Source organism: Sceloporus undulatus, chromosome 5 (assembly GCF_019175285.1).
Source record: "Sceloporus undulatus isolate JIND9_A2432 ecotype Alabama chromosome 5, SceUnd_v1.1, whole genome shotgun sequence".
In the NCBI taxonomy this organism is placed as follows: Eukaryota; Metazoa; Chordata; class Lepidosauria; order Squamata; family Phrynosomatidae; genus Sceloporus; species Sceloporus undulatus.
Window position 1 is genome coordinate 35,658,997 of NC_056526.1, and position 25,994 is coordinate 35,684,990.

Sequence of the window (25,994 nt, forward strand, 5' to 3'; positions counted from 1 at the left end):
ATAATTGTTGGGATCTTCATTTTTTCTCTTTTTGAAGATGGGGACAACATTTGCCCTTCTCCAGTCTGCTGGGACTTCTCCTGTTCTCCAGGAGTTCTCAAAGATTATTGCCAATGGCTATGAGATTACTTCTGCCAGTTCTTTTAATACCCTTGGATGTAGCTAATCTGGTCCTGGAGACTTAAATTCATTTAGATTAGCCAGATATTCCTGCACTACCTCTTGATTTATTCTGTGCTGCGTTTTCCCTGTTGTGTCCTCTACTGCATTTTTCTCGGTTTCTTTTCTTTTTCCTTTTGTGAGAAGACTGAGGCAAAGAAGGTGTTGAGTAGTTCTGCCTTTTCTCTGTCCCCAGTTATCATTTATTCATCTTCTTCATGCAGTAGCCTGCCATTTCCTTCTTCCCCCTTTTGCTATGGACGTACCCAAAAAAGCCCTTTTTATTGTTCTTAACCTCTCTAGCAAGTCTGAACCCATTCTGTACTTTAGGTTTTCTGACTTTATTCCTACATGTGCTAGCTATTTTTTTTAAAATTCCTCTTTGATGATTTCCCCCCTTTTCCATTTGTTATACCTATCTCATTTAAAACTTAGCTCAGTTGAAAGTTCCTTAGTCATCCATCCTGGATTCTTGAGACACCCACCCCTTTTTTCCCCTCCTCACTGGAACAGTTTGAAATTGTGCCTTCAGTATCTCCCTTTTAAGAAAGTCCCATCCATCCTGAACTCCCTTCTCTTTTAGTATTCCTGACCACAGGATCACCCCCAGTATAAGTTTACTGAGTTCAGTTTAAGTATATGATGTATCTGTATCAATAATTTATCACGAAACAAATCACAATCATGGCACATTACAGTATATTGAACTTTGGATCCCTTGCTTTGTTTCCAGGCTTCCACTGGAACATTATATTTTATTCAAAAATAAATAGTTCCAATATCAATTTTCCAAATGAAAGCATGGGATAGGTTAGACAGAGGAGGCAGGGTGAGCATATAGATACCATTGGTTCGGAGAAACCATGTATAGATTATTCAAATTCTGACACAAACACACCCCTTGTAAATATTTCTTATTGGCTTCGTTTCCATCTCAATGGGAAGAGACTGAAATTTCAAAGGGTCAAAGAAGATTTGGTATTACGATAGTTGAGTATCATGGATGCCAACAACCTGAATGGGACAAAGATTAACTGTTCCTATGTGAGAATAGTGGAAGATAAAGTTATTTTCTACTAATTTAACATTTTAGGTATACTGCAAATAATAAAAGATACAATCAAATTATCTTCCATTGTACTATGCTTGAAAGAACAGATTCTCCAGTTCATCCCAATTTGACATTTTTGCAGCAATAATATCAGTCACCTTAGCAGTCATTGGGCCTGCTTGCTGGCATGAAATATGTCCCATTATCATCCTAGGCTGCAGCAGCTATTGCTCTCTTCCAGTTCTGGGCCACAGACAGGCAGAAGTGGGAAAATGCAGATCAGTGTTCCATTGAGTTCAGGATCTTTAAAAACCAATTTCTAAAGAAACCCAGAGCATCCAACGCCAGTCAAGCTGTCGTGTCTGTGTGTGATCAGGTGTCTAACAGTTGGTATAAAAGAACGAGTGCAAGGCTTTCCCGACAACACACACTGGTGTTTCAGATAAGGAAATACAGGAGAAAATGTGGGGTGGAAAGCCAGGCTGGGACATTAAATGGCTGATTCCCTACGGTATGAGAGTGCATCCAGGGGAATGGAGACCTGTAATCGATCAAGATCCATGTGGCTCCCAAACTCCCTCATGGATATGATTCCTGCATTCTCCTTAGTTCCTCCTCCCAAATCTACCGCTACATCCAAGTCATCCTCCTCTTCTTCATCCTGGCTGACAAGAGCTAGTTCGTTCTCATAGCAGAAGGTACTGGGTGGTGGTGGAGGGGAAGGCAGGATGGTAATCTTACTCTCCTGTAATTCCCGAGCGGAGCAGCAAGGAGTTCCAGCCACTTCATAGGTCTTGTGGAAGCGGGAATAGTCCACCTTATAGCGCTTCTTATCCTCAAAGACAACAGGCTCAAAACGGTGGCCCCAAAGGATCTCACTGGCCAGGTAGGAGCTGCGAGCCTGTGTAGTCATCGCTGTAGCTTCCACCATACCCTCAAGGATAACAACAATCTCAAAGTCCTCTCTCTCCAGCTCTTCCTTACCCATTGCATAAAGTGGACTTTCCTCATCAATCTCATGGACAATAATAATGGGAGACACTAAGAAGATGCGATCCAGGCCTATGTCATAGCCCACATTCAGATCCCGCTGGTCCACTGGAAGATACTCGCCTTCTGCTGTCATGTAGGGCTTGATAAGCTGAGCACGAACATGAGCTTCCACAATATGGCTCCGCCGCAAATTTCCTACTCGCCACATAAGGCAGAGTTTGCCATCTCGTAGAGAGATTACAGCATGATGGCTGAAAAGGAGGGTCTGGGCCCTTTTCTTGGGTCGGGCCATCTTAGCCATGATGGTGCCAATCATGAAAGAGTCAATAACGCAACCCACAATGGATTGTACCACTACCACCATGATGGCTAGTGGACACTCCTCAGTCACATATCGGAAACCATAGCCAATGGTTGTCTGTGTTTCAACTGAAAAGAGAAAAGCCCCCAAGAAGCCATTGACATGCTTGATGCAGATTTTTGTAGCGGTGGGATCACTATCTGCACTAGGGGTATCTAAGTCACCATGAAAGAAAGCAATGATCCAGAAGAGGAGGCCAAAAAACAGCCAGGAGACCAAGAAGGCTGCTGAAAAGATCATAAGCATATAACGCCAACGTGTGTCCACACAGGTTGTGAAAATATCAGCCATGTAGCGCTGAGACTTATTGCTTAAGTTGGCAAAATAGACATTGCACTGGCCATTCTTTTTAACAAAACGGTTGCGGCGTTTCCGTCGTGGGGCATGACCTTTCCCATTCCGACTGTGACCATTAATGCTGCCAAGGGAAGAGACTTTATGCCCATCTTCTTCAGTGGAGACAATACTGTACCTTATGAATGGGGGGAGAAAAAGATTATAGTTAAAACTGGAGGCAAGACAATTGGTGTCGTCTTAAAGAAAAATCTGATTGCTCAAAGATCTGAGCTTGGACGTAACTAGCTTTAATCAATATTACTTGTAATGAATTTCTTTTTGCAATAACGAAGTCACACGTACATTACAAAAACTATGTAAGAAAGAATAACTTCACTCCTTTTGCAGTGAAATAGTACCATAAGTGCCTTTAATGTTATTTTATAAATACAGAGTGTATTTTGCACCACAGGTCAGCAACTGCAGCATTTTGATTTTTAAAAAAACGATTAAAAGGCCTTTATTTACTCTTAAAAATCACAACTACAGCATTAACTACTATTTAAAGATCTTGAAACGATAACTGTAACTAACTGGGTTTTAAAGGCAGTTTTTCAAACTTTCAGTCCACCACTTCACCTCCCCTACCACAGAAACACTGGATCTACATTGGACCTTCTGTATACTTGCATTTTCTTTTAAAAGATAGAAAGGCAGAGAACATGGCAAGTACAGTGTCACCAACACACAATCTTGACATTATTATAATCAACAAAGATTTAGTACGATGAATCACCGAGTTTAAAAAAAAAGGTACTATTGAAAGTTTTCTATGCTTGAATATTATGTTTTTGCCTTTCTCAGATCATGGGTTTAGTATGAGAAAAAGAAAAAAGGCAATTAGAATAGAAATGTAGAAACAAGAATATAAATATAGAAGTAGGAATAAAAGGAGGCCTAAATACCCTGAAGGCACAAGATCTTGTTTGATCTTGGAAACAAAGCAGGGCCAGGCCTGGTTAGTATTTGGATGAGAGACCAAGGAGGGGGTAACAGGTACTGTTGAATATATTTCAGAACAAGCCAGTGGCAAATTACCTCTGAATATTTCTTGCCTAAAAAACCCTATGAAATTAATGAGACTGGTGTTAAATTGACAGGTGACTTGAAGGCACATGCACCCAGAGAGGAATGAAAGGGCTTAACCCCCATAAATATCTTTACCAGATATGCATTTTGGCTGCTACACTGAATGCAAGAATGCAAAAATACATAGTTTCTATGTTGTACAAATCAAAATTGACTGAACACTCTGCTTTTGAGTCTGTTCAAAACAAAACTCTGATGGAAATGTACAGCTAGCTCAGAGCTAAGAAATCTGTGAATCTCTAAATGTTGTTGAACTACAGTTCTCATCATGTCTCACTACTAATAATGTTCATTGTGGCTGAGTCCCACAAGATCTGGAGGGCCACAGATTTTCCACTTCCAAGCTAGCTGGTATTATCATGGGAGTGTGATTTATTTGATTGATACCCACATATCATTCTGCAAGAAGGAAGTCCACAACTCAAACAACTAGAATTAGCCTCCAAGTCTTGACTAGCAAGGAGAAGTAAGTGCAGTCAGCTTGGTAGATGAGGGGCTCTGTGTACATGGTTTTGTAACATTTTAACTCTGAATTGCATAAGTCTGGAAGGGTCTATTTTCTGTTCTGTTCACCATTGTTGATCTAATTGTGCATCTGTGACAATGTTTATACATTCCACGAGTTCTAGACAATTCTGTTGCTACAGCAACAAGCGTGTTTCCCAGCATCCTATATCTAAAACCAAAGGTGTAATTTAGAGATCAAGAAACAAAGGGTTGGCAGATACCCTGAAAGAAACTCCATCTCTCCAAGAGCTGTGACCTGCCTTTATCTCCTTATCCTTCAAAACACGTGCCACCCTCTTTGTTTCCATTTTGCCCTGATAAGAAGAAAGTTGCTCCTGCTGCAGTTTCACTATGGAAAGTTTTGTTTGACATCATCATTTCCCCAGAAGATGCTGTCGTAGCAAATACATAACAGAAATATTTTAATGTATAGTGGATGACAGAGAAAGCTAGAGAGAAAAATCATTCACACTTTAAAGTCCAAGCAGGTTTAATCCCAATCTCTCAAATCAGAAGCCAGATAGAGAACTATGAAAGTTGGATGGGGTTCTCTCACCTGTTTATACGGATGCTGCCCATGACTTGTTTTAACATGAGGGACTGCTTGTTAGAGAGCTGAGGGGTTTCTGCCTGCGTGTGAGAGTGGCTGTCACACCCAGGAGTACACAAAAGACGATAAGGCAGAGGTGCCTTAAGGTTGATGAACTTTCGCCATATGTCCCACTACTGTAGAGAAGACACCTGTATTAGAAATAAAGAGAGAGAGAGAGAAATCATAGTTCTTTCACAGTCTCAGCCTAGTCAGGGTAAAATGGTTTCCCCCCTCCATCTATCTATCTATCTATCTATCTATCTATCTATCTATCTATCTATCTATCTATCTATCTATCATCTATCTATCTATCATCTATCTATCTATCTTTCTCTTCCATCAAATAATTTCACAGAAATTTTAATTGCCTTTTAAAAATTCATATTATGGTTTTAATGTAATGGCATGTTTAATAGTTTTTAAAACTTTTATACTATCCATTGTTTTAACTGTAATTTGTTTTAACTCAAATTGTATGCCACCTTGTGTCCCATATTGGGAGAATGGTGGGAGATAAACAAATAAATAAATTCAAGGAGGCATAGAAAGTGTTCTTGACCTGATGGTTCCATTAGGACTGGACTTTGGGGTCCAAGTCCAGTGCCTAATAGTCTGGAGATCACCAAATGGTGTTCGGAGGAGGCAACTTATGTACCAAGACAGGGCAGATGATGAGGTTGGGGGAGTAGCATTGCAGAAAACAACATGCCCTTCAATGGTTCCAATTTAATAGGGACAGTCATGGTTAATTCTCTACTGTCCCACTTTATCAGGTGCTTTTAAGATGTCCTGGTTTCTCTCCCCTCCTCCCACTTTCTAGCTTTGTCATCTGCATACTTCAATTGCTGCAAATTGAGTTCAAAGTGAAAAAAATAGTTTGTACTCAGTTAACTCAAGTGAAGGGAGAAGAGGGCACAGAGTCTTAACCATTCCAGTTTTCTTTCTGTTTTTAGGTTTCTCTAAAGTCAGTACAGTACATGAACATCTAGATTTCTCTTCTTAAAAGTTATGTGTGTTGTTCTTTGTCAATAACTTAGACAGACAGCTGTCAAGACCCTTGCAGGGTCCTGTCACCAATGTCTGCCCCAGCATGTCCTGTGACTGGGACAAGATTGGATATATCATTACTCACCACCCTGCTGAAATGACTCTGTTGAGAAAGACGAGAGGCTTCAAAGGTAGGATGTGGTGGGGCACTTTTGATTGTTGCGATTGGGTAATGACTATAAATGTGAACTGGAAGTCAGGCATATGGCATCACAGTTATTGAACAGGATGCCAGACAGCTATTTTCAGGGCACAGGGGGCTTGCTGGCTTACTGCAAATGCTGTGCAGAGCATTTTAAAAACTGTTTTAATCTTTTAGACCTATTTTAACTTGTTAATGTGTACAATATATTTTAGTGTATTTAAATGATTGTATTTGATTTAGAATGCTTTTAGTGTTGCTTTTACCTGTATGCTGTCCTGAGATCTTCTGATACAGACTGGGATATCAATCAGTCCCTTGCTGTTTCCAGAGAATCATATGGAGACTGTATCTGCTTTCTACACAACATGGTTGGTCACACTTTCTAGGCAGGCCTGATAATTGGCAGGTACATCCCATAAATAAGGGCTCAGAGTGATCACTGGGCATTCAAGGCAGAATGAGGTGGCTGTCACAGACCTCTTCCTGATGAGGAAAATGTGCCAGGAGCCTGTAGTATTTGTAGTTGTAGTTTTTATTCTTTACAAATATCCAAACAATATTTCTCTTGTCTCAAGACTATTTTCTGGTAATTCCTGGCACTAATGGTAACATTATATTTCCACCCTCAAGTGGGTTTCTTTTTATTTCCAAAAGTTATAGTGCCATAGTGCATCAGTAAAATGCACCTTTGAACAATAACTCGAAAAAGAAACTTTAAAAAAAAACCAGAAAAGAGAATTTGACCACTCATCCATATGATGCTCAACAAACTGTGCTCCAATTTTTTAAAAAAGCAAAACCTTTGGAAGAGCCGCCTCCTGAAAGAATGGAATAACTGGGAGCAGAGGCAGCAAAACCCAGCAAAACCCAAAGAGCTATATTATGAGAACTCATGCTTCTTTTTGACAGATCTGGAAAAGTCCTCAGATAGATTTTGAGTTTCCTGAAATGTCAGAAAAATACTATTCAGTTTGCTGTTAGTGTACATATACTATGAGGGAACAGCCAGGATGGAAAGTTTGTGGAGACAGTTTAACTTAATATTAGCATGCTAAAAATCTAAATCTATTATGTTTCTGTTGAAAGGGGAGAATTTTGAACATGACCACGCTACTTCCAAAGAGGCCTTGCTACTTGTTGGTCTAAAATCTTTTAACCTTGGAATTAACCAAACAGTCATCTTGTATTATCTTCTGTTCATTGTATGCAAAGATTCCTAAAGCCATCTCCAGTTACTGAAACACATCTTGGGAAAATTAAAAATAAGACACATATGGATGTATAATTTTGTAATCAGATGTACAGTGTAGTATATTGAATGGAGTAGGCTATATTTACAATAGGTACTGTACTGAAGTCTTCTTGAAGTCTTGAAGTATTTTTCTTGAAGAAAAATAAGTTATTCACTTTGTTGCTCATTATTTTTATATATCCCCAAATTTCTTCCAACAAGCTTGCTCCTCCTTACTTTTAACCCTCACTTTTTAATCCTCTCTTTTAATCCTCACACACAGTCCTGTAAAACAGGTCAAACTGAGAGAGAGGGAAGAAGTGGCCCAATTTCACCCAATGAATTTTATGATCCAATGGGGACTTGAGCCCAGATCTTCCAAATTATAGTCCAACTGTTTAACCACATTTTTATTTTATACCAAAAAAACACATTTCAAAATCATTCCCACTTAATCCTCATACACAGTCCTGTGGGGTAGGTTAAACTGAGTGACAGAGTGACTGTCCCCATCTCATCTAGTGAGTTTATGTCTCTGGAGACTTGAACCCAGATTTTCCAAGTTATAGTCCAATAGTCTAACCATATTTTAATTGTATACCAAACTCATTTCAAAATCAAATCTGTAACACATTTCAGTTTTTCAGTTTAAACCCATTTGTCTTATGGTTTAATAGACCAGATTTGTGAGGATTCCTTATTTTCAATGAAATTTAGCAGAGAAACTAAAAATAAACATCTTTTTTTAATACCAGAACATCTCAGTGAATATTTATTTCAGTTTCTTCTGACAACTGTTTTTGTTTGTTTGTTTGTTTGTTGAATGATCATAAATACTGTAAGAGAGTGAGAAGAATGTCCTTCTACCTACCTTTTCCTCAACATGCATGATTTCACATGACTCTGTAATGTCTCCCCGAGTGATTTTTTAAAAAATGAACTAACCCCCGTCCATAGTTTTAACCTTTGCTTCTAGAGAGCAGTAGTTCTCAAATTTTACTCTTCCAGATGTTTTGGATTTCAGCTCCCAGAATCCTTAATTACAGTGGGCCCTTGTTATCCGCTGGGGTTTGGTTCCAGGACCCCCCATGGATAACAAAATCTGTGGATGCTCAAGTCCCATTAAATACAGTGACATAGTGAAATGGTGTCCCTTATATAAAATGGCAAAATCAAGGTTTGCTATTGGGAATTTATACTTTCTTTGAATATTTTCAAGCCATGGATGCTTGAATCTGTGGATAAAAAATCCGTGGATAAGCAGGACTGACTGTATAGGCCAAGCTGGCTAGGTCTTCTGGGATTTGAAGTTCAAAATGCCTGGAGGATTAAAATTTCAGGACCATTGTTTAGAAAGGGGATACCAGCCTCCAGCTTATTCTGGATTGGGTTTTTTTAAAACCCTCTAAATATCAGTTTTAAGATAGAGTGACCAGAATTGTATACTGCATTGCAAAGGCAGCCACAAGAACTGTATAAAGCTAGTCCAATATTAACAAGTTTATTTTCAGCCCCATTGCTAATGACTGGATGTAGAATTGCCTTTTTTTACATACTGAGTTGATATTTTAATTGAATTTCCCACCATGCAACCAAGGTCCCTTTCTTGATTAAGCACTGCCAGTTAAGTTCCTGTTCCTGTTCCGTCTCAGTGTACATGGCATCACTGGGGGGTGCGAGGGATGCGGATCGCACCAGGTGACACCCTAAGTGCAGTGACACCATTGCTCCTCAAGCGTCTGTATTTTGGCAGAAACAGGCTGTATTTCTTTAAAATGCTGAAGAGATGGTGTGAGCAGGTTGAGGGCCAGTGGGAGGAGAAAGGAGGGGCCCCAGGTTTTTTTAAAATGAAAATTTAAAATTTCAAAATTTAATTAAATTTTTTTTAAAAAAATGTTTTTTAAAAAATCCTTAAAAGCATAACATTTTACCAAATTTTCACTTTAATCACATGATTAGAGTATATGTATGTATACATGATTAAAGTATATGTATGTGTATGTATATTCTGTGTGTATGATATTGTCATTTAAAGATAGTTAATTTTGTCAGTTGTTTACATCACAACTATTACCATTAGATCACTGATATATGGGAATTATGATTTATGAATAAATCAGTACAAAAATCATTATTAAGGATTCTGTATGAGGGTCAATGAGGGGGTGACACCATGAGTTACCACACCAGGTGACCCCCAACCCTAGGGATGTCACTGATGTGGACTTGCTTTTCTCTTCTTTTCCCCAAAACTCTATACATAGGATTGTATTCAAGAAGAGAAAACCTCACAGAACACTAGGAACAAGAATTTAGAGACAGAGAAAGCATGAAGACACATGTGAAAACATTCTAGGATCAGCTAATTTGTTGTCTGTCATGGTGGCACCTCTTTCCCAGTTCATATACAGGATTGGCAGTTGTAATCAGCACTGCCAATAAAGTAGCATCCTTTTCACACCTGAGGCAACAGGCTAGTTTGGTGTGTGTGTGTGTATCCAAAACAAGTTGTGTAGCGTACACTCAACTTCTGTCCTTCAATAGTGGAGAACAGAGGGTTCATGAGGAACTGCCCATAGGTGCTGTTAAGTGATGTCAAAACTTGGGAAAGGCACATTTCTGGACTATATCTCCCCAAAACCATCACCCTTGGTTGCAGGATTCTGGGAACTGTGGTCAAAAAGTAACTTCCCCCAACCTCTAAGGTATGAAAGGGGGGGAGCACATAAGGGGCAATCAACCAATTAATGTCTCATCTACTTATCTACTTTGGTCCTAAACCCCAATCTTTAAATATCATGCCCAGCACCGCAAAGAATCATGGGATCCATGCACTATGCTGGCCTCTTACGATGTAGCTTTGAAATAGAGCACCCAAGGCATTAGTATATGAAATTAATATTCCATTATGTAATAAAAGTACTTCTGGGGGAAAGAGAAAAGTTGCTTATTTGAAACCATGCATTATGAGAGCAAATGATGTAAGCCTCAATGGCACTACAGGAGCATTACACTTGCAGGCAAGAGAGTCCTCTAAGTCAGTTTTTTCTCTTCATCTTCCTTCTCAACCTCAGACATTCTGCCTACAGATTTAAGGAGATCAGCAACGAGGGCCAGTGTTTCAGCTCCAAAGACCAGCTGGTGGATGGTAGCATGAGCATGGTTTGTGACCCGGAGGAGGTTCTGCAAAGCAACATCAACGTGCTGTTTCACTGCCCCCATGTTGGTGGACTGGCCTGATCTCAGGCTTTCATTCTCCACTTTGTAGCATGTCAGCTCTGCCTGAAGAAGCGCCATTTCCTGCTTCATCTTCTCCACATCATTCTCTGCCTTCAGAGCTCTTTGGGTCATGCACTGGAGATTTTGTTCCGCTTGTTGCACCAACACTTCCAAATCTTGAGCCTCTTTCTCCTCTTTATTCATAGCAGCTTGCAGCGTCCTCTCAAGGTTTCTCACCATCTGGGTCTGACTCTCTGAGTAGTTCTGGATCCTCTTGATTTTTCTCCTCAACATGGAATTTTCCTCCCTAAGCTCTTGGTAGCTCAGCTGCGGAGACACATACTCTACTTCCTCTATAGGTTCTTCACGGACAGCATAGCTTTCAGCCACCTTGGTATGGGAAGGGCACCCTATACATGGGTCATTATCACTGAATGGCCATAAAGAAAATGCTTCCATCCCTGAAAGACAAGCAGAGTTGTAATTGTATGGGTCACATGGGGTTAGATTAGCCATTCTGGACAGATGGACTTTGTCATATCTTTCTCTCCAATCGTCATCGTCATCGTCCTCTAACAAATTGTCAGCAACAACCTCCTCCTTGTACAATGGCTCTTGAAACTGTACGCTCAAGCCCAGCGGTTCTGGACACAAAGCAACGTCTTCGAGCCCAAGGTTCTGCCTGGCCATTTTCCTTCGGTTATTTCTGTTTTTGGCTTCGTGCTGTCTTGCCGCACCACGGCTCTTATTTTTAGCCAGCCCTTTCAAGGAAAACGCAGATGGATTGTTTGAATTTTTCAGCTGGTTGTCTCCAGAGCTGACGTAGCTCTTGTGGTGGTCCACTGGAGGAGGTGATATGTGGTGATGGTGATAACAGGGCTGGATTTCCTCTTCCTCCTCTTTCAGGCCTCGGGAATGTGAGCAGCCTGAGAGAAGTGGCCGTGGCATTTTGCGGGCACAACTAGCTTTTATATAAGATGCATCCTTCCACGTTTAGCACCAGGCCAGGTTCCACTTCTCCTTAAGGGGTTTAGCCAGCCCCCGTCAAGTGTAGTGCCAGTGCTGCTGGCCTCAGCACAGTCAAATGGTCTGCTGAAGCATATGAAGCTATACCTTGCGTACGTATGTCTCTTTAATAGTGGAGGAAGCAAAGGTTGCCTTGATCTATGATGTCACCAGCTGACAATACTTCATTATGTGACTTCACAGGCTTGAGAGAGGCAAATAGCTAGAACAGCTTTTACTACATTTTTAGCCAGTGAGGCTGGTTATGAATGGTAAGATGACTCAACATCTGATATTATATACCTGATATCATAATCTTATTCTGTATTTTCATAGAACTTGGGAAAAGTTACCATACCAATGCCAGTAACTACCTGAAATGTTGTTTCAGGTATAGTCACAAAGAAGTCAGTGCTCTGTTGATAGTACACACTGAGAACAGGATACTAACCATCAAACCAAACTGCCATGTAACTTTCAGAACTGAGTTTTGAATTAGTTTATTTTCCCTTTCTCTCTTCGTCCCTTTTCTCTTTTCTCTTACATCTTTTTAATTGTACATCTTCAGGCAAGGAAGTTGTTGTTGTTGTTGTTGTCGTTGTTGTTGTTGTTGTTAACTGTCCTGGAGTCGATCTTGACCTACAGCAACCCGGTAGATGAAACATCTCCAAGATTCCCTGTCCTCCACTGCTCTGCTTAGGTCCTGTAAACTCATACCCATGTTCTCTTTAATAGAGTCTATCCGTCTAGCACATGGCCTTCCTCTCTTTCTACTTCCCTCCATCTTTCTAGCATTATTTTTTTCTAGTGAGTTCTCCCTTCTCATGATGTGCCTGAAGTACGACAGCCTCAGTTTTGTCATCTTGGCTTCCAGGGAAATCTCTGGCTTGATCTGTTCCAGGACCCATTCATTTGTCTTTTTGGCTGTAAATAGGATCCTCAACACTCTTCTTCAGCACCGTATCTCAAATGCATTGATTCTCTTCCAATTCGCTTTCTTCACTGTCCAGCTCTCACATTCATACAAGGTAATAGGGAACACAATGGCTTGTGCAATTCTCACTTTTCTGTTTAATTGTATATCTTTGCATTTTAGAATCTTTTCTAGTTCTTTAATATACTGTATTAATAAATTAATGACTGACATTGTCTTACACAGCTAATTGAGGGACTACGGAAACCAGGGACAGGCCTTGCTAGGAAGGTTGGCAACACACACATATGTTTCCCTGTAATATGGGCGCACTGTATATAGTTTGGGCCTGAATACCATAGAGTTCTGTTATTCAGGAAGCTGGGCCAGTGTAAATGTTTTCCTTTTTTCCTAGGGCAATTGACTTCTTTCCACCTTTGTCACAAAGCTGAATCTAACTCCCTGTGGTAGTACCATAGAGTTCCACTCTTCAGAATATGTTCTCTGATTAGCTAGGACCACAAGTCAGAAGTTCTTTAAACTTTTTTTGTTAAAGTCTATTAAGACTTAAAGATAACAGCCCCCTGCTCTTATTGTTGTTTGTTGTTGTTGTTGTGTGTCTTCAAGTTGTTTCTGACCCTAGGGTGAACCTATCACAAGGTTTTCTGGGGCTGAGAGTACGTGACTCACCCAAAGTGGATTTCCATGGTGGGGCGGGTAATTGAACCCTAATCTCCAGAGTCATAGACCAACACTCAAACTACACCACACATCCAATAATAATAATAATAATAATAATAATAATAATAATAATAATAATAATAATAATATATTTATTTATATCCTGCCTCTCCCTGTATTGGATCGAGGCAAGTAACAAACAAAAACAATAAAATCAAACATGACTATCAATAGATAAAAGCATAACAGGACATATTAGATCCCAGTTCCCCAATCTCCCTCCCACCCTAAAATACTATTGAAAACAATTCCCAATAAAATGGTTAATAAAATAAATCGAGATCAAAGTCCGGTGGGTACAGCTAAACAAATGGAGAGTGAAAATTCTGAGGAGATCAGTTTGGGAAGGCCTGCTGGAAGAGATCCATTTTTATTGCCTTCTTAAAGGCCTCCAAAGATGTTAGATGGCGGATCTCATCCGGCAGGTCATTCCAGATTTTTGGAGCAGCAACAGAGAACATCCTCTGGGAAGTCGTCTTCAGTCTAGTTCTCTCTAACTGCAGTAGGTTCTTCCCAGAGGGCCTGAGAGTGCGGGAAGGATTGTTTGGGAGGAGGCGTTCCCTCAGGTAAGCTGGACCCAAGCCATGCAGGGCTTTATAGGTAATAACCAACACCTTATACCAGTGATGGTGAACCTTTTAGAGACCCAGGGCCCAAACTGCAACCCAAAATCCACTTATTTATTGCAAAGTGCCATATCCCTCTGGCTTTCTAGTAACAAACTCTGGCAAACTCTGTGCTAGGGCGACAGTATGTGTGCCCACAGAGAGGGCTCTGAGTGCCACCTCTGGCACGCGTGCCATAGGTTCGCCATCACTGCCTTATACTGTGCCCGGAAGCTAATGGGCAGCCAGTGTAGGAATTTTAAGATAGGTGTAATAGAAATCAAATTTGGAACTCCCTGTCACCAATCTGGCTGCCATATTTTGGACCAATTGCAGCTTCCGAACATGGCATGAGGGTTGCCCCATGTAGATTGCATTGCAGAAATCAAGACAAGAGGTGACCAGGGAATGTACAACCGTTTCTAGGTTTTCCCTTCCAGGAAGGGTCATAGCTGGTGAATCAGCCGAAGCTGATAATGGGCGCTCCTGGCTGTCGCATCCACCTGGGATGACAGCTGAAGCAATGAGTCCAGGAGCACCCCCAAGCTACGGACACAGTCCTTTAGGGGAATTGTGACTCCGTCCAGAACTGGAGAGCTTATCACCATTCCCGGATTAGGATTGCCTATAGCAAGTACCTCTGTTTTATTTGGATTCAATTTAAGTCTATTATCCCTCATCCAATCCATTACTGATTTCAAGCAGTCATTCAGAGGGGAGATGCCTTCCTTTGGGTGTCATCAGCGTACTGATAACACCCCGCACCATGTCTCCGGATGATCTCACCCAGCGGCTTCATGTAAATGTTGAATAGCATTGGAGACAGTATCGTGCCTTGAGGGACACCCGATTTGAGCTCCCTCTTGGCCGAACAACTGTCCCCAAGCGACACCATCTGGAACCTACCCGAGAGATAGGACTGGAACCACTGCAAAGCAGTGCCCCCGATTCATAACCCTCTCAAGCGTTCCAGAAGGATACCATGGTCTATGGTATCGAAGGCCGCTGAGAGGTCCAAAAGCACCAACAGGGCCACACTTCCCCTGTCGATGCACAGACGGAGATCATCGACCAAGGTGACCATGGCAGTCTCCACTCCATATCCTGACCTGAAGCCAGTTTGAAATGGAGCAAGATAATCGTGTCATCCAAGATTGCTTGGAGTTGGTTAGCAACTGCCCTCTCGATCACCTTGCCCCAAAATGGTAGAAGAGAGACCGGCCGGTAGTTTGATATCTCCAAGGGATCAAGGGAAGGCTTTTTAAGAATGGGTTTGACCACAGCCAGTTTTAAACTGATAACCAACATACTTCAACTTCTCTTAGTTTTAGGCCCATGTTGAAATCATACCTATTTCTGCATGCCTTTTTTGTAGACTCCAATTTACTCTAGTTTCTGTTTCATGTAACATATATTGTATGTTATTTTGTGTATTTTGTGTGTGCTGTATACATTTGATATCTGATAACAGCTGTGATATAAAATAGTTGGAAACTTTTGAATCTAAGTGGTTTATAAATACATGCAAATAAATAAGTACAGATTTGTCCTTTGTGTGTTTTACTTGAGGTGCTCTGACAAGGATTTTGTATAGCACTTAAATGGGTCTGCATCATAAATTTGTATAAGAGCATTATGACAAAAGGAAATACTTCTTCACAAAATGAATAGTCAAACTATGGAATCTGTTAACACAAGATGTAACCATTATAACCATCAAATTTGACACCTTTAAATGGCAAGTAGACCAATTCAGTGGAGCATGAAGCTATATATATCACTCAGTAGCAGAGGTAAGGGTGTGTGTGCGCCATTTGCTACTCTGTCCCAGGCAGCAACATGTCTTGGGTTAGCCCCAGTGAGTATAGGGCAGTTGGATGTTAATTGTAGCACGAACAGCCACATAGCCAAGTCACTGATCTGTGTTAACGTTCAAGGAAGATGGCCAAACAACCAAGCAACCAACAGAAAATGCCAAACATATATGTTAACCCAGCATCTTGCTTTGCTCAGCCAAGTTACATACAAAGGGTATAAAGAAGGGAACGCAACAAAATGTGTTTCTAAAAAAACATTATAAATAGACAAAGTATATGCCAACAGTCCCCATCTGTCCTGTCAGAAACTGCCAACTGACTGATTTCTTTAGGGCAACTTGTTCTCTGACGCTTTAATAGCAGTTCTATAAAATTGTCTCTAATTGGCTAAATTTGGGGATAGGAAGGGAGATGTGGTGTTGGCCCCCCTCATTTAGCAGGCCTGAAAGCAGTGCGTATGCATGCACACACATACAAAACCCCCAACAACCCAGCACCAAAACAAACAGTTGGAAGTGAAACCATCTTTAGAGCATGACTCAGAGCTATTCATAGCTCCATAAAGCCAGCTGCAGCATCAGAGACAGAAGGGTTCTGCCCGTATTATTATTTCAATTACCATCTGAATTAAAAGTTTGAGCTGTGATCAACCCACATTGTGGAGGAAAAGAGAGAGAAAATGCAGAACAGTAAGGGATACACACCAAGACCTGCTACAAGGCATAACCTGCATGAGACTTAGGGTGAAAAAAAATTACAAACCCCACACCTCACCCCTCTTCTGCCCAATTCAACACCCTCACCAGCAAAAGAGAACGTGAAAAAAAAACTTTCCCAAACTCTGGCATCTTCAGCTAACTAATGATGTTTGCACAGGTCCCTCCCTTGAAGAGTAAGTAGTTTTTCAGGGAGCTATTAAATCCAATTTTGGACATTTTCCTACCTGAGGTAGTGGGGCAATTGATGCTTAACAATTATCCCAATCAATGTGCATAATCCCCAAAGGCAGTCAAGATATGCTGGCACATGAGATTAAAAATCCCCTTGGTAGTTAAAAGAAATGAAAATGCACACACACACACACACACACACACTGCCAATATAGTAAATGACAATTTGCTGCTTTTCTCATGACATCCTGTGTATTTTGGTTAAAATAGTTATCTCACTTTTTAGCCCTGTAGTTTCTTCCTGGCCATTTGTCCAACTCCAGCAAGATGCATATCATAGGTGGCCACCATGAAACAACCAAGAACAATCTGACTCAATTAAAGCATAACATTAAAGTGTAAGGAGCCCTAGTGGCACAGAGGTTAAATGCTGGTACTGCAGCTCCAGGGTTGTGAGTTCGATCCCAGAGCTCCAAGGTTGATTCAGCCCTCCATCCTTTCATAGGTAATTAAAATGAGTACCCATCTTGTTTGGGGCAATTGGCTTACAGATTGTAAACCACTTAGAGATTGCTGAGTTCACTATTAAGTTGTATAGAAATGTAAATGATATTGCTAAGCTTAATATGAGACTGAGAAATTCACACACACTCATGTCGGTATTCACATTCTGTGTGTGTGTGTGTGTGTGTGTGTGTGTGTGTGTGTCACACACACACACATGTATGTGGGCAAAATGAAAAAAAATCACAGGCGTTGAGCCTCCCTCCCACACAATTATGCCTTTGGTAGATCATTCTGGTGCATATGCATCCTGGAATCCAATCCACTTTCCCTTCCTCTTCCTCCCACCCCAGATCCTAAGGCCACCAAAATCAGAATTTTGCAGGATGCCAATGGGTAGATGGCTGGGTTCAACCCATTTTCTAGGCAGCCCACTCATTACCTTCATTAAGCTTTCATTTTAAAATAGAAAGTGTTCAGCCCTTGTAGGAGCAGAGTTATGAGATAAAATGTAAAGTCCTTTTTGGCAATTGTTTTCTAAGAAACAAGCCTTGCAGTGTGTTTAGACAATGAGGGACGTCTCACACACTTACAAATGACATTTGTGACCCATCTTCAATTTCTTTGGTAAATTTACAACTCTGCAGGAAAGCCTAGCTGAAGCCTGTTTTGCAGAATGCTTCCCAATACTGCTCAGAAAGGTAATGAGAGTGAAGCAGGAGGGATGCAACAAAGTAAGGAAAAAACTGTAATGCAATTATTAGTAGTTAAGGTTCTGTGGAGGTTTTTTTTAATGACTTGCTTGTTGTTTGCACCATCCAGATGTAGATGTAAAGGGGGTCACAAAGGCAAAATATTTGAGAACCACTACATTTAAATGCCCTGAATAATTTGACAAATTTAAGAGACTGGAATACATTATACTGAATGACGACATTCATTCTTCCGACAAAGTCTCATATGGACCGTTGAGCAACAAATACAAACTCCTAATAGTTGTCTGCTTTTAGAACACAACACAGCAAATACCCCACTAAGATAATCACATAAACATCTGCTTGAAAGGATAAGGCAAATCAGTTAAGCATCAGTTAAGGGAACCTTGCCATTCCTTATAGGCTCAAGCAAATTCCTAATAGGCTCAAGGAAAAGCAACCCGTTGTTCTTCCTAATGAACAACTTTTGCCATCTTGAATATACTCTGATATTGCTTGGCCATATGTGTCCCAGTTTTCATCTGTGAAATGTTGGAGGGTATGTGAGTCCAGTATAGTGAAGGCTACAATTGTTCACTTGCCTTGCCAGTTTGAAATTGAAATGTATCATTATTCCCTTGAAATATATTTGTTCCTTGCTTCATAGTGTATCACTATCAGACTTTATCACACACAGCTTTTAAACTGTGATTAGAGTCCCCAAAAAGTTACTTTGGCTATATTTATTGCACGACGACACTTCCTACCTGTAGCTGCTGTGTCTGTGAAGCCCTCTGAAAAACCTTTGCCTGCCTAGTCCTATAGGATCTGAGTGTACAGAGCAGATTGTATGGGAGAAGGTGATCCTGTAGGCAACCTGGACACAAACCATGTGGGGTTTTAAAAGTAATAACCAAGATTTTGTACTTTGTACCCAGAAACTAATTGGCAGCCAGTGGAGGGATTTTCAGTGATGTAATCCTGCAGGTACCCGTAATCAATCTCGCTGCCATATTCTGAACCAACAGGCATTTTCAGACTTGGTACAATGTAAGAATGTATTGCAGAAGTCCAGCCTTGATATTACCAGTGTGTGCACTATCATCTTTAGGTCCCCCAATCCTACGAATGGGGTGCATTTGGTTATCTAGCCCAAGCTGATAACAGGCACTCCTGACTGTCACATCTATCTGAGATGACATTTGGAGGGATAGATCCAGAAGCATTTCCAGACTGCAAACACAGTCTTTCAGGGGGCACTGACACACCTCCAGCCCCAGATTAGCACCTCTGTTTTGTCTGGATTCAGTTTTAATTTGTTTTTCTTCATCCAGCCCATTACCTCTTTCAGCCATTCATTTGAAGGAGATACACTATCCTTAGCTGAATCTGTTTTTGAAGACATGGAGAAGAATATTTGGGTGTTATCAGCATACTGACAACAATCCACCCCATGCCTCTGGATGATCTCCACCAGCAGTTTCATATAGATGTTGAATAGCAATGGGGATAGCATGGCACCTTGTGGTACACCATATAACAGCTTGTTTTGAGGAGCAGCTACACCAAGCACCACCATCTGGAACCTGCCTGAGAAGCAGGACTGGAACCACTGCAACACAATGCCTCCAAATCTCCACCCTGCTCAGGCATTCCAGAAGGATGCCAAGGCCTCAGAGGTCCAAGAGCAGCAGCAGGGGACACACTCCCCTGTGAATGCTCAGGTGAAGATCATCCACTAAGGCAGCCATAGCAGTCTCAACTTCGTATCCCTCTCTAAAGCTGGTTTGAAATGAGTCAAGGAAGTGTGTGTCATCCAAGACGGCTTGGAGTTGATATGCAACTGCCTTGTCAGTCACCTTGCCCAAAAAAGGAAGATTTGATACTGGCCTGTAATTATTAAGGTTCAGAGGATCCAGGCAGGGCTTTTTCAGCAATGGTCTAATCACTGCCTCTTTTAAACAGGATGGAAAATCCCCCTCCCTGTAAGATGCATTGATGATATTTTGTATTGGAAGCCTAATTGCATCTCCTCCCTGGACAACTAGCCAAGAGGGAAAGGGAACAAGAAATCAAGTTGTCTTCCTTCCTTGCCCCAGCAGCTTGTCAACATCAGCAGTGCTCACCAATTGAAACTGATCCAATGTAATCCCACTCGCAGAGTCACTGGACACCTCTTTATTGACTTCCACTCTGATGATGATATTTAAGTCGGCTCTTATGCAAGAGATTTTATCTGCAAAATGGTTATTAAAAGCATCACAGCGAGCTATTGAAGATTCTAAGGTTAGGTTCAGACGGGAGGGTACATGAGTTAGACCTCCCACCACCCTGAACAGCAAAGGTGTTCTCTATAATGTGTCTTGTCATCTAGAAGTCAAGTTTTCCACCATCTGCACTCTAGTCATCATCCTTCCTGTTTCAGTTCCCTGGATGTCTCTCTATACCAAGGAATTTGTTTACAAATGGGGCATAGAGGACATTTGGAGGTGACTGTGTCAATAGCCCTGGTTAAGTGTTGGTTCCCTTTATCAAGCAGAGCTTCAACAAGGTAGTCAGTGATGCCAGCCTCTCAGAACCTCAATGGGTCCATTAGCCTTTGAGAGTGGCCATATGTGGCCATGTTCTAGAAGAGTTTATTCTTGACGTTTCACCTGCATCTGTGGCTGGCATCTTCAGAGAATGAAGAGGGAATTTCAACAGGTGTTGATTGTTACCTGGTTGTGTGACAAGCAACACTTGCTGAAATGCCCTCTTCTACACAACCATTAAAATACAGAAACTTGTCTCAAATGTTCAAGCCAATAAACCTACTTACAGATTTGTTGCAAGGATACGTTGGGGGGGGGGGGAATTCATATAGCATTTTTACATCCACTGGAAGAAAGGAAGGACTTTGAAGTAACAGATTAAAAAATTAAGTAAATGCACTTCTCTGCTTCCCCCATGCTTGTAATGACCTATGTCAGGAATCTCCTGGACATATCTATGCTTGCTTTGCAGACTATACCACAGAATAGGTTTGACAGTACAGTAGTAGTGGTAGTTTTGTGGAGAATTTTCACCCTGACTTTGATGAAATTGTATCGTGATGAAAATGTAGAAAAGGGCACATCCAGATAATTTGCTAGAATAAGGTCAGCACCACAACCCATGACATAACCAAACTAAACTGTGCAATCGTTATCAGACCCAGTTTGCTATTGACAGGGAAAACAAAACAGAGAAAGCTTCTGCCATTGATTTGTATTGTTGTGCAGTGCATCTGGATGTGCACATGTACATCTCAACAGCAGGGACACTGGTTTCCAAACATAAGCAGAAAATGAGAGGTAACTACTGAAAATCATAGAATCATAGAGTTGGAACAGACCCGAAGGGCCATCCAGTTCAACCCCCTGCCATGCAGGAACACAGAATCAATGCACCCCCGACAGATGGCCATTTATATATGCTATGATTTTCAGTAGTTAACACTGCACAACAAAACAGCCTCTGTTTAGAAACTTCCAAAGAAGGAGAATCCACCACTCTCTGAGGGAGTGTGTTCCACTGTCAAAAAGCTCTTACTGTCAGGAAGTTCCTCCTAATGTATAACTGGATTCTTTCCCCCCCTCTAGTTTGAATCCATTGTTTGATATCCTATTCTCTGGAGCAGCAGAAAACAAATTTGCTCCATTCTCAATATGACACCCCTTCAAATGCTTAAACAGGGCTATCATATCACCTTTTAACTTTCTCTTTTCCAGGCTAAAATACCCAGTGCCCTAAATCACTCCTCATAGGGCATGGTATCCAGACCATTCACCATTTTGGTCACCCTCCCCTGGACACACTCCAACTTCTCAACATCCTTTTTGAATTGTGGTGCCCAGAACTGGACACAGTATTCCAAGTGAGTACTGACCAAAGCAGAATAGCAATACTTGCTGAAATTCCTTCTTCTACACAACCATAAATGATACAGGAACTCTTTAAAGTTTTCAGATCTTTCTACACTGTGGAAGAATAAGGTGGCAGATTGTCAGTTTTAAAGCCATCCTAGCAAAAAGACTAGGAAGGGAGGAGGAGGCAACAACTTTACTTAGATTTCTTTAATATAAAACTGGGTAAACTTTGGGGGGGGGAGGTCCTTTCCACTGGTTGAAATAAATGGGGTGAGAGCTGGTCCTCTGAATGCATCTTAGTCCAGTCAGCCTTCCATATCCAGGCATTCTTAATCTATCCATCTAACCATCCATGTCTTGAAAATATCCTCCCCTCCAAAAGAAAATAAATAAATAAAAAAAAATCCGAAAAGCAAACCTTATTTTGCCATTTTATATAATGTATATCATTTTACTGTGCCATTGTATATAATGGGACTTTATATCCTATCCTAATCTTAATTTCCAGTCAGCCAGCAGATCTGGGAGCTAGGTTTGCACTGTTACAAAGGACAAGCTATGTATTGTATGTGCTTTCAAGTCACCTCTTAATTCATGGTGACCCTCATGAATTTCATAGGATTTTCTTAGGCAAGGAATACTCAGAGGTGACTTTGCCAGTTCCTCTGTCTGAAACATAGCCTATAGCACCTGGTATTGGCAATCTCTCATCCAAGTTAGACATTATGGTTTTTGTTGGTATTCATTGGCAGTCTCTCATCCATTCTTAGACATTATGGTTTTCTCTACATTTGTGTACAAATGGGCTGAATTCAAAATCTTTCCAAGTTATAGTTTAGCCCAATCGTCTGATCTATTGTATCTACACTGATCTACAGTATTTACACTGTCAGTACTAGTGTGGGTGTTACATAAAACTGTGTCAGTTTGGTAAAGAACTGATATTTCCTGAAAAGAACAAGGATTGAAAATATGTAAATGCCAAAAAAGGGAAGCTGCCCCAACATATTGCTGCCCGCATCCTCCAAGTCCCTTTAGAGAGAGAATCTCTTTGTTTTTAAAGGGATTTTTGAAGTAAGTGAGGAATTTCCTTCTGACAAACACATCCTAAAATGTGTTGGGAACAATATATTGATGCTACTGTCTTTGATGTTGGGAAAGGATATTTTTCCTACCACACTGCTGGTCTGTATGGATATCCTAAACCTAAAAGGTCTGTGATTTCGTGGATGCAGGCTGCAACTGTTTCACACCATCATTATGTTCATCACATGGTGGCCAACCCTTTGGCGATCAGGCTGGTCTGCATACATCAAGGGTGGGGACAGGGCATCTTGTGAGCCAAATGTTGCCCCTGGATTCCATGTTTGCAGCTCATTAAGTCCTTCACCAGGGCCCCAAAATCTCCCAATTTAAAAAGAAATATGCCCCGAATGCATACACACACACACACACACACACACCCTACTCCCCAAGCCCCTCAGGATAATCCTCATCAAATATTTACTTTTCCTTCTGTTTCCCTTCCAAAATGGTGACACAGGCTCTGTCTGCATGGATCAAGTTACCCATCTTCCCCCACCGCCCCATTCTGGCTTCGTCCTCTTTGGATGACGCCCATCCCAAACCCCTGGTTCTAGTGTGAGCAGTCCACATGATGTCCAGTGCATTATACACCAGAACAGAGATATAATAGCCTTACAATGGATTTAAAATAGTCATTCCAGCATTTCATTCCCATGTGTGGCAGCTATCTGCATGGCAGTCCCACTGAGCTGCCTGGCCCATCTGCTGCTACCATGAATTACTTGTTCTGAGGTCAGAATGAGACACCCAGCAGTGGTTGGGCACCTTGTTCTGATCTCAGAAGTGAGCAACCTGTGGTGGTGGCAGATGTGTTGGGCTGCTCAGCAGGACTCCTGTGCTGAGAGCTACCATGGTGCGGGAATGGAGGGCCAGGTAATGGAGGCAGCTGTGAGCCAAAATACTCCAGGCTGCCCTCAGAGTATACTAGCCTATGCAGATAGTGCTCAGGTTGTGTGACTAAAAAGAGGAGCTGGTTCCTGTACCTTTAATGGTGGTGTAGCAGTGGGGAACTCCTGATGAAATTCCCTCTTCTAAACCAGCATTAAAAGTACAGGATCCCTTTCCAGTTTTAACTCTCTCTGATCCTAGACTGACTGGAAATGATGCAATGTCACTTCCAGTTGTCCTTTTGGAGAGAAAGAAGGGAGGAGGGGGTATTTTGCCATACTTGGAGTGTGTATGTGGAAGATTTGTCCTGGATCCTGCACAGTGGCTCATCCCTGCTATACATACGGAAGTACTGGGAAACTTCTGCACTTCAAAACGTTTATCTATTATGTGTCAGAACACATTGTCTATTAAGCACTTCACCCTTCCCACATCTGTTTATTTATTTTGCACTCTGCTTTACCACTTGACAGTTAGTGTGAGAACAATGGTTTCATGGAGGTTATCAGATAAATGCCGCTGACATACTGCAAGGGATCCCACAGTCCAGTACATAAGCATGTGGGGAACAGAGATCTCACACCAAAAATAGGAGAAGAGAAAATGTCCAGATAAAAAGTGCAGTATAAGACAGTGTATGAATCAGCAAAGGTATACTGGGGACTCCATACTAGATGTATAGTTAAAACTGATATACATACCCCCCCCCCCAACATTTCAGGACATATGGGGCCAAGCACCATCAAAGCATGGACATATGGGGCCAAGCACCATCAAAGCATGGTAAAGATGACAAAAAAGTTTTAAGGAGAAGAACACCGAAGCTAGGAAAGGCTGCTTCAGTTTGCGTATGCCTGAGCTTAACTGGGAAGGGAAGGATTCTGCTCCCTCTTTTCTTTGTGCCCTGCTGAGTTGAACACAAACTATTTTTGCCCTTTGAACTCAGTTTGCAGCAACTGAGGTAAGGTGAGGGCAACAGAGGAAACTAGGAGAAGGAGACAGAAACTCAGATATTTAAAAAGCAACTGAAAAAGTGGGGTGAATTAATCAAGACTGTCCTGCCAATTTGGGAAAGTTGGACGGTATCCATGTCTTGTATGTGTGCCTTGCAATAGAACTATAAACCAGTTGCCATTGCAGCCATGGTAAATAAAACATAAGAAGGAAAGTATCTTATTCTGAAACAGAGTATTAATCTAGTGACATGAGTTTTAGTTTTCATGACAGTGACACTCAAGAGTTTTGGCCCAATTTCATTTTAGGGCCTTAAGTGGTTGCATTGCCTTCAAATAACCTGCAGACATCTGTGAAAGACTTATATCGTAAACATAAAAACATAATCCCCATATCTAACCTTGGAAATACTAAAGGTTAAACCTGGGGATTGACTCTAAGCAAATCATGGAGCTACAGCATAGGGCCAGTGCAGGATTCTCGCACAGGCACACTACACATAATAGCCAGCTTTAGAAAGTGTACAGGAACTCTTCCAGCTCTATGATTCTATGCTTCTATGCTTTCTTCATGGAAGGATAAGAAATATATTTCCTAATGATTTTGTAATCCTTTCCCTAGTATGATTAGCTGGCTTGGATGAACTTGCTTTGACATGACCTATCAGAGATGCATGGGTAAGGCCTAAATCCAATTGTTAATTTGTTAAATAGTTAATTCAATGGAGTTTATAAAGGTGTTACCTTACTAGGTGTGCTCTAATTCAGGCTAGCAATGGATTTAGTCCCCAAAACTGTATTTAGAAGCAAGAACATAGGCCTTGAAACCATTTGCCCCATGGACAGTAGACTGGAAAGACAGGTATTTCTGTTTTGACGATATAATTCTTTCTACACACACATTATTTATTTATTTATTATATTTATTTGTATCCTTCTCTTTTCCCAGGACTGGGACTCAGGGCGGCTATTATCCTTCCATCCACATGTATTGATATAGTGGCACATACAAAATCATAGGAGATTATCGCACTGCCCTTTCCTGTCCTTTCTTCCCAAGCTAGGCATGGGATGCAAACTTTTAAATGTGGATTTTATTGCATGCCTTCATGCCAGCCAGGAGGCTTCCCATACCCGATCATGTCATCCCATACCCAATCCGGACTTCTCCCTCACTTTTTGAAAGAATGGGATTTTCCCATTCTTTGCAAGGTGCGAAAAGAGGAGGAATCACATTTTGTAATTCCACACCAGTTCTATCACTAGCCCCTCGTGGGGTA

General features: G+C 41.2%; 2 protein-coding genes across 4 annotated transcripts in view; both read right to left on the reverse strand.

Moving 5' to 3' along the window:
• Nucleotides 1-882: 882 nt before the first annotated feature.
• Nucleotides 883-25,994, reverse strand: part of KCNJ4 (potassium inwardly rectifying channel subfamily J member 4) — a 63,638-nt gene continuing 38,526 nt past the window's right edge. For all 3 annotated transcript variants that reach the window (XM_042466750.1, XM_042466749.1, XM_042466748.1), the window contains 2 exons: nt 5,053-5,237; nt 883-3,036 (listed from right to left, as the gene is read on the reverse strand). In XM_042466750.1, the coding sequence (XP_042322684.1) occupies nt 1,701-3,036; nt 5,053-5,090 (1,374 nt within the window). In that variant the 5' untranslated portion in view covers nt 5,091-5,237 and the 3' untranslated portion in view covers nt 883-1,700. The remainder of the gene's footprint in view (nt 3,037-5,052; nt 5,238-25,994) is intronic.
• On the reverse strand, nt 10,430-11,760 carry LOC121930444 (endosome-associated-trafficking regulator 1-like). Its single transcript, XM_042466753.1, has one exon. The coding sequence runs from the start codon at nt 11,676-11,678 to the stop codon at nt 10,545-10,547; it is 1,134 nt and encodes a 377-aa protein (XP_042322687.1). The 5' UTR covers nt 11,679-11,760; the 3' UTR covers nt 10,430-10,544.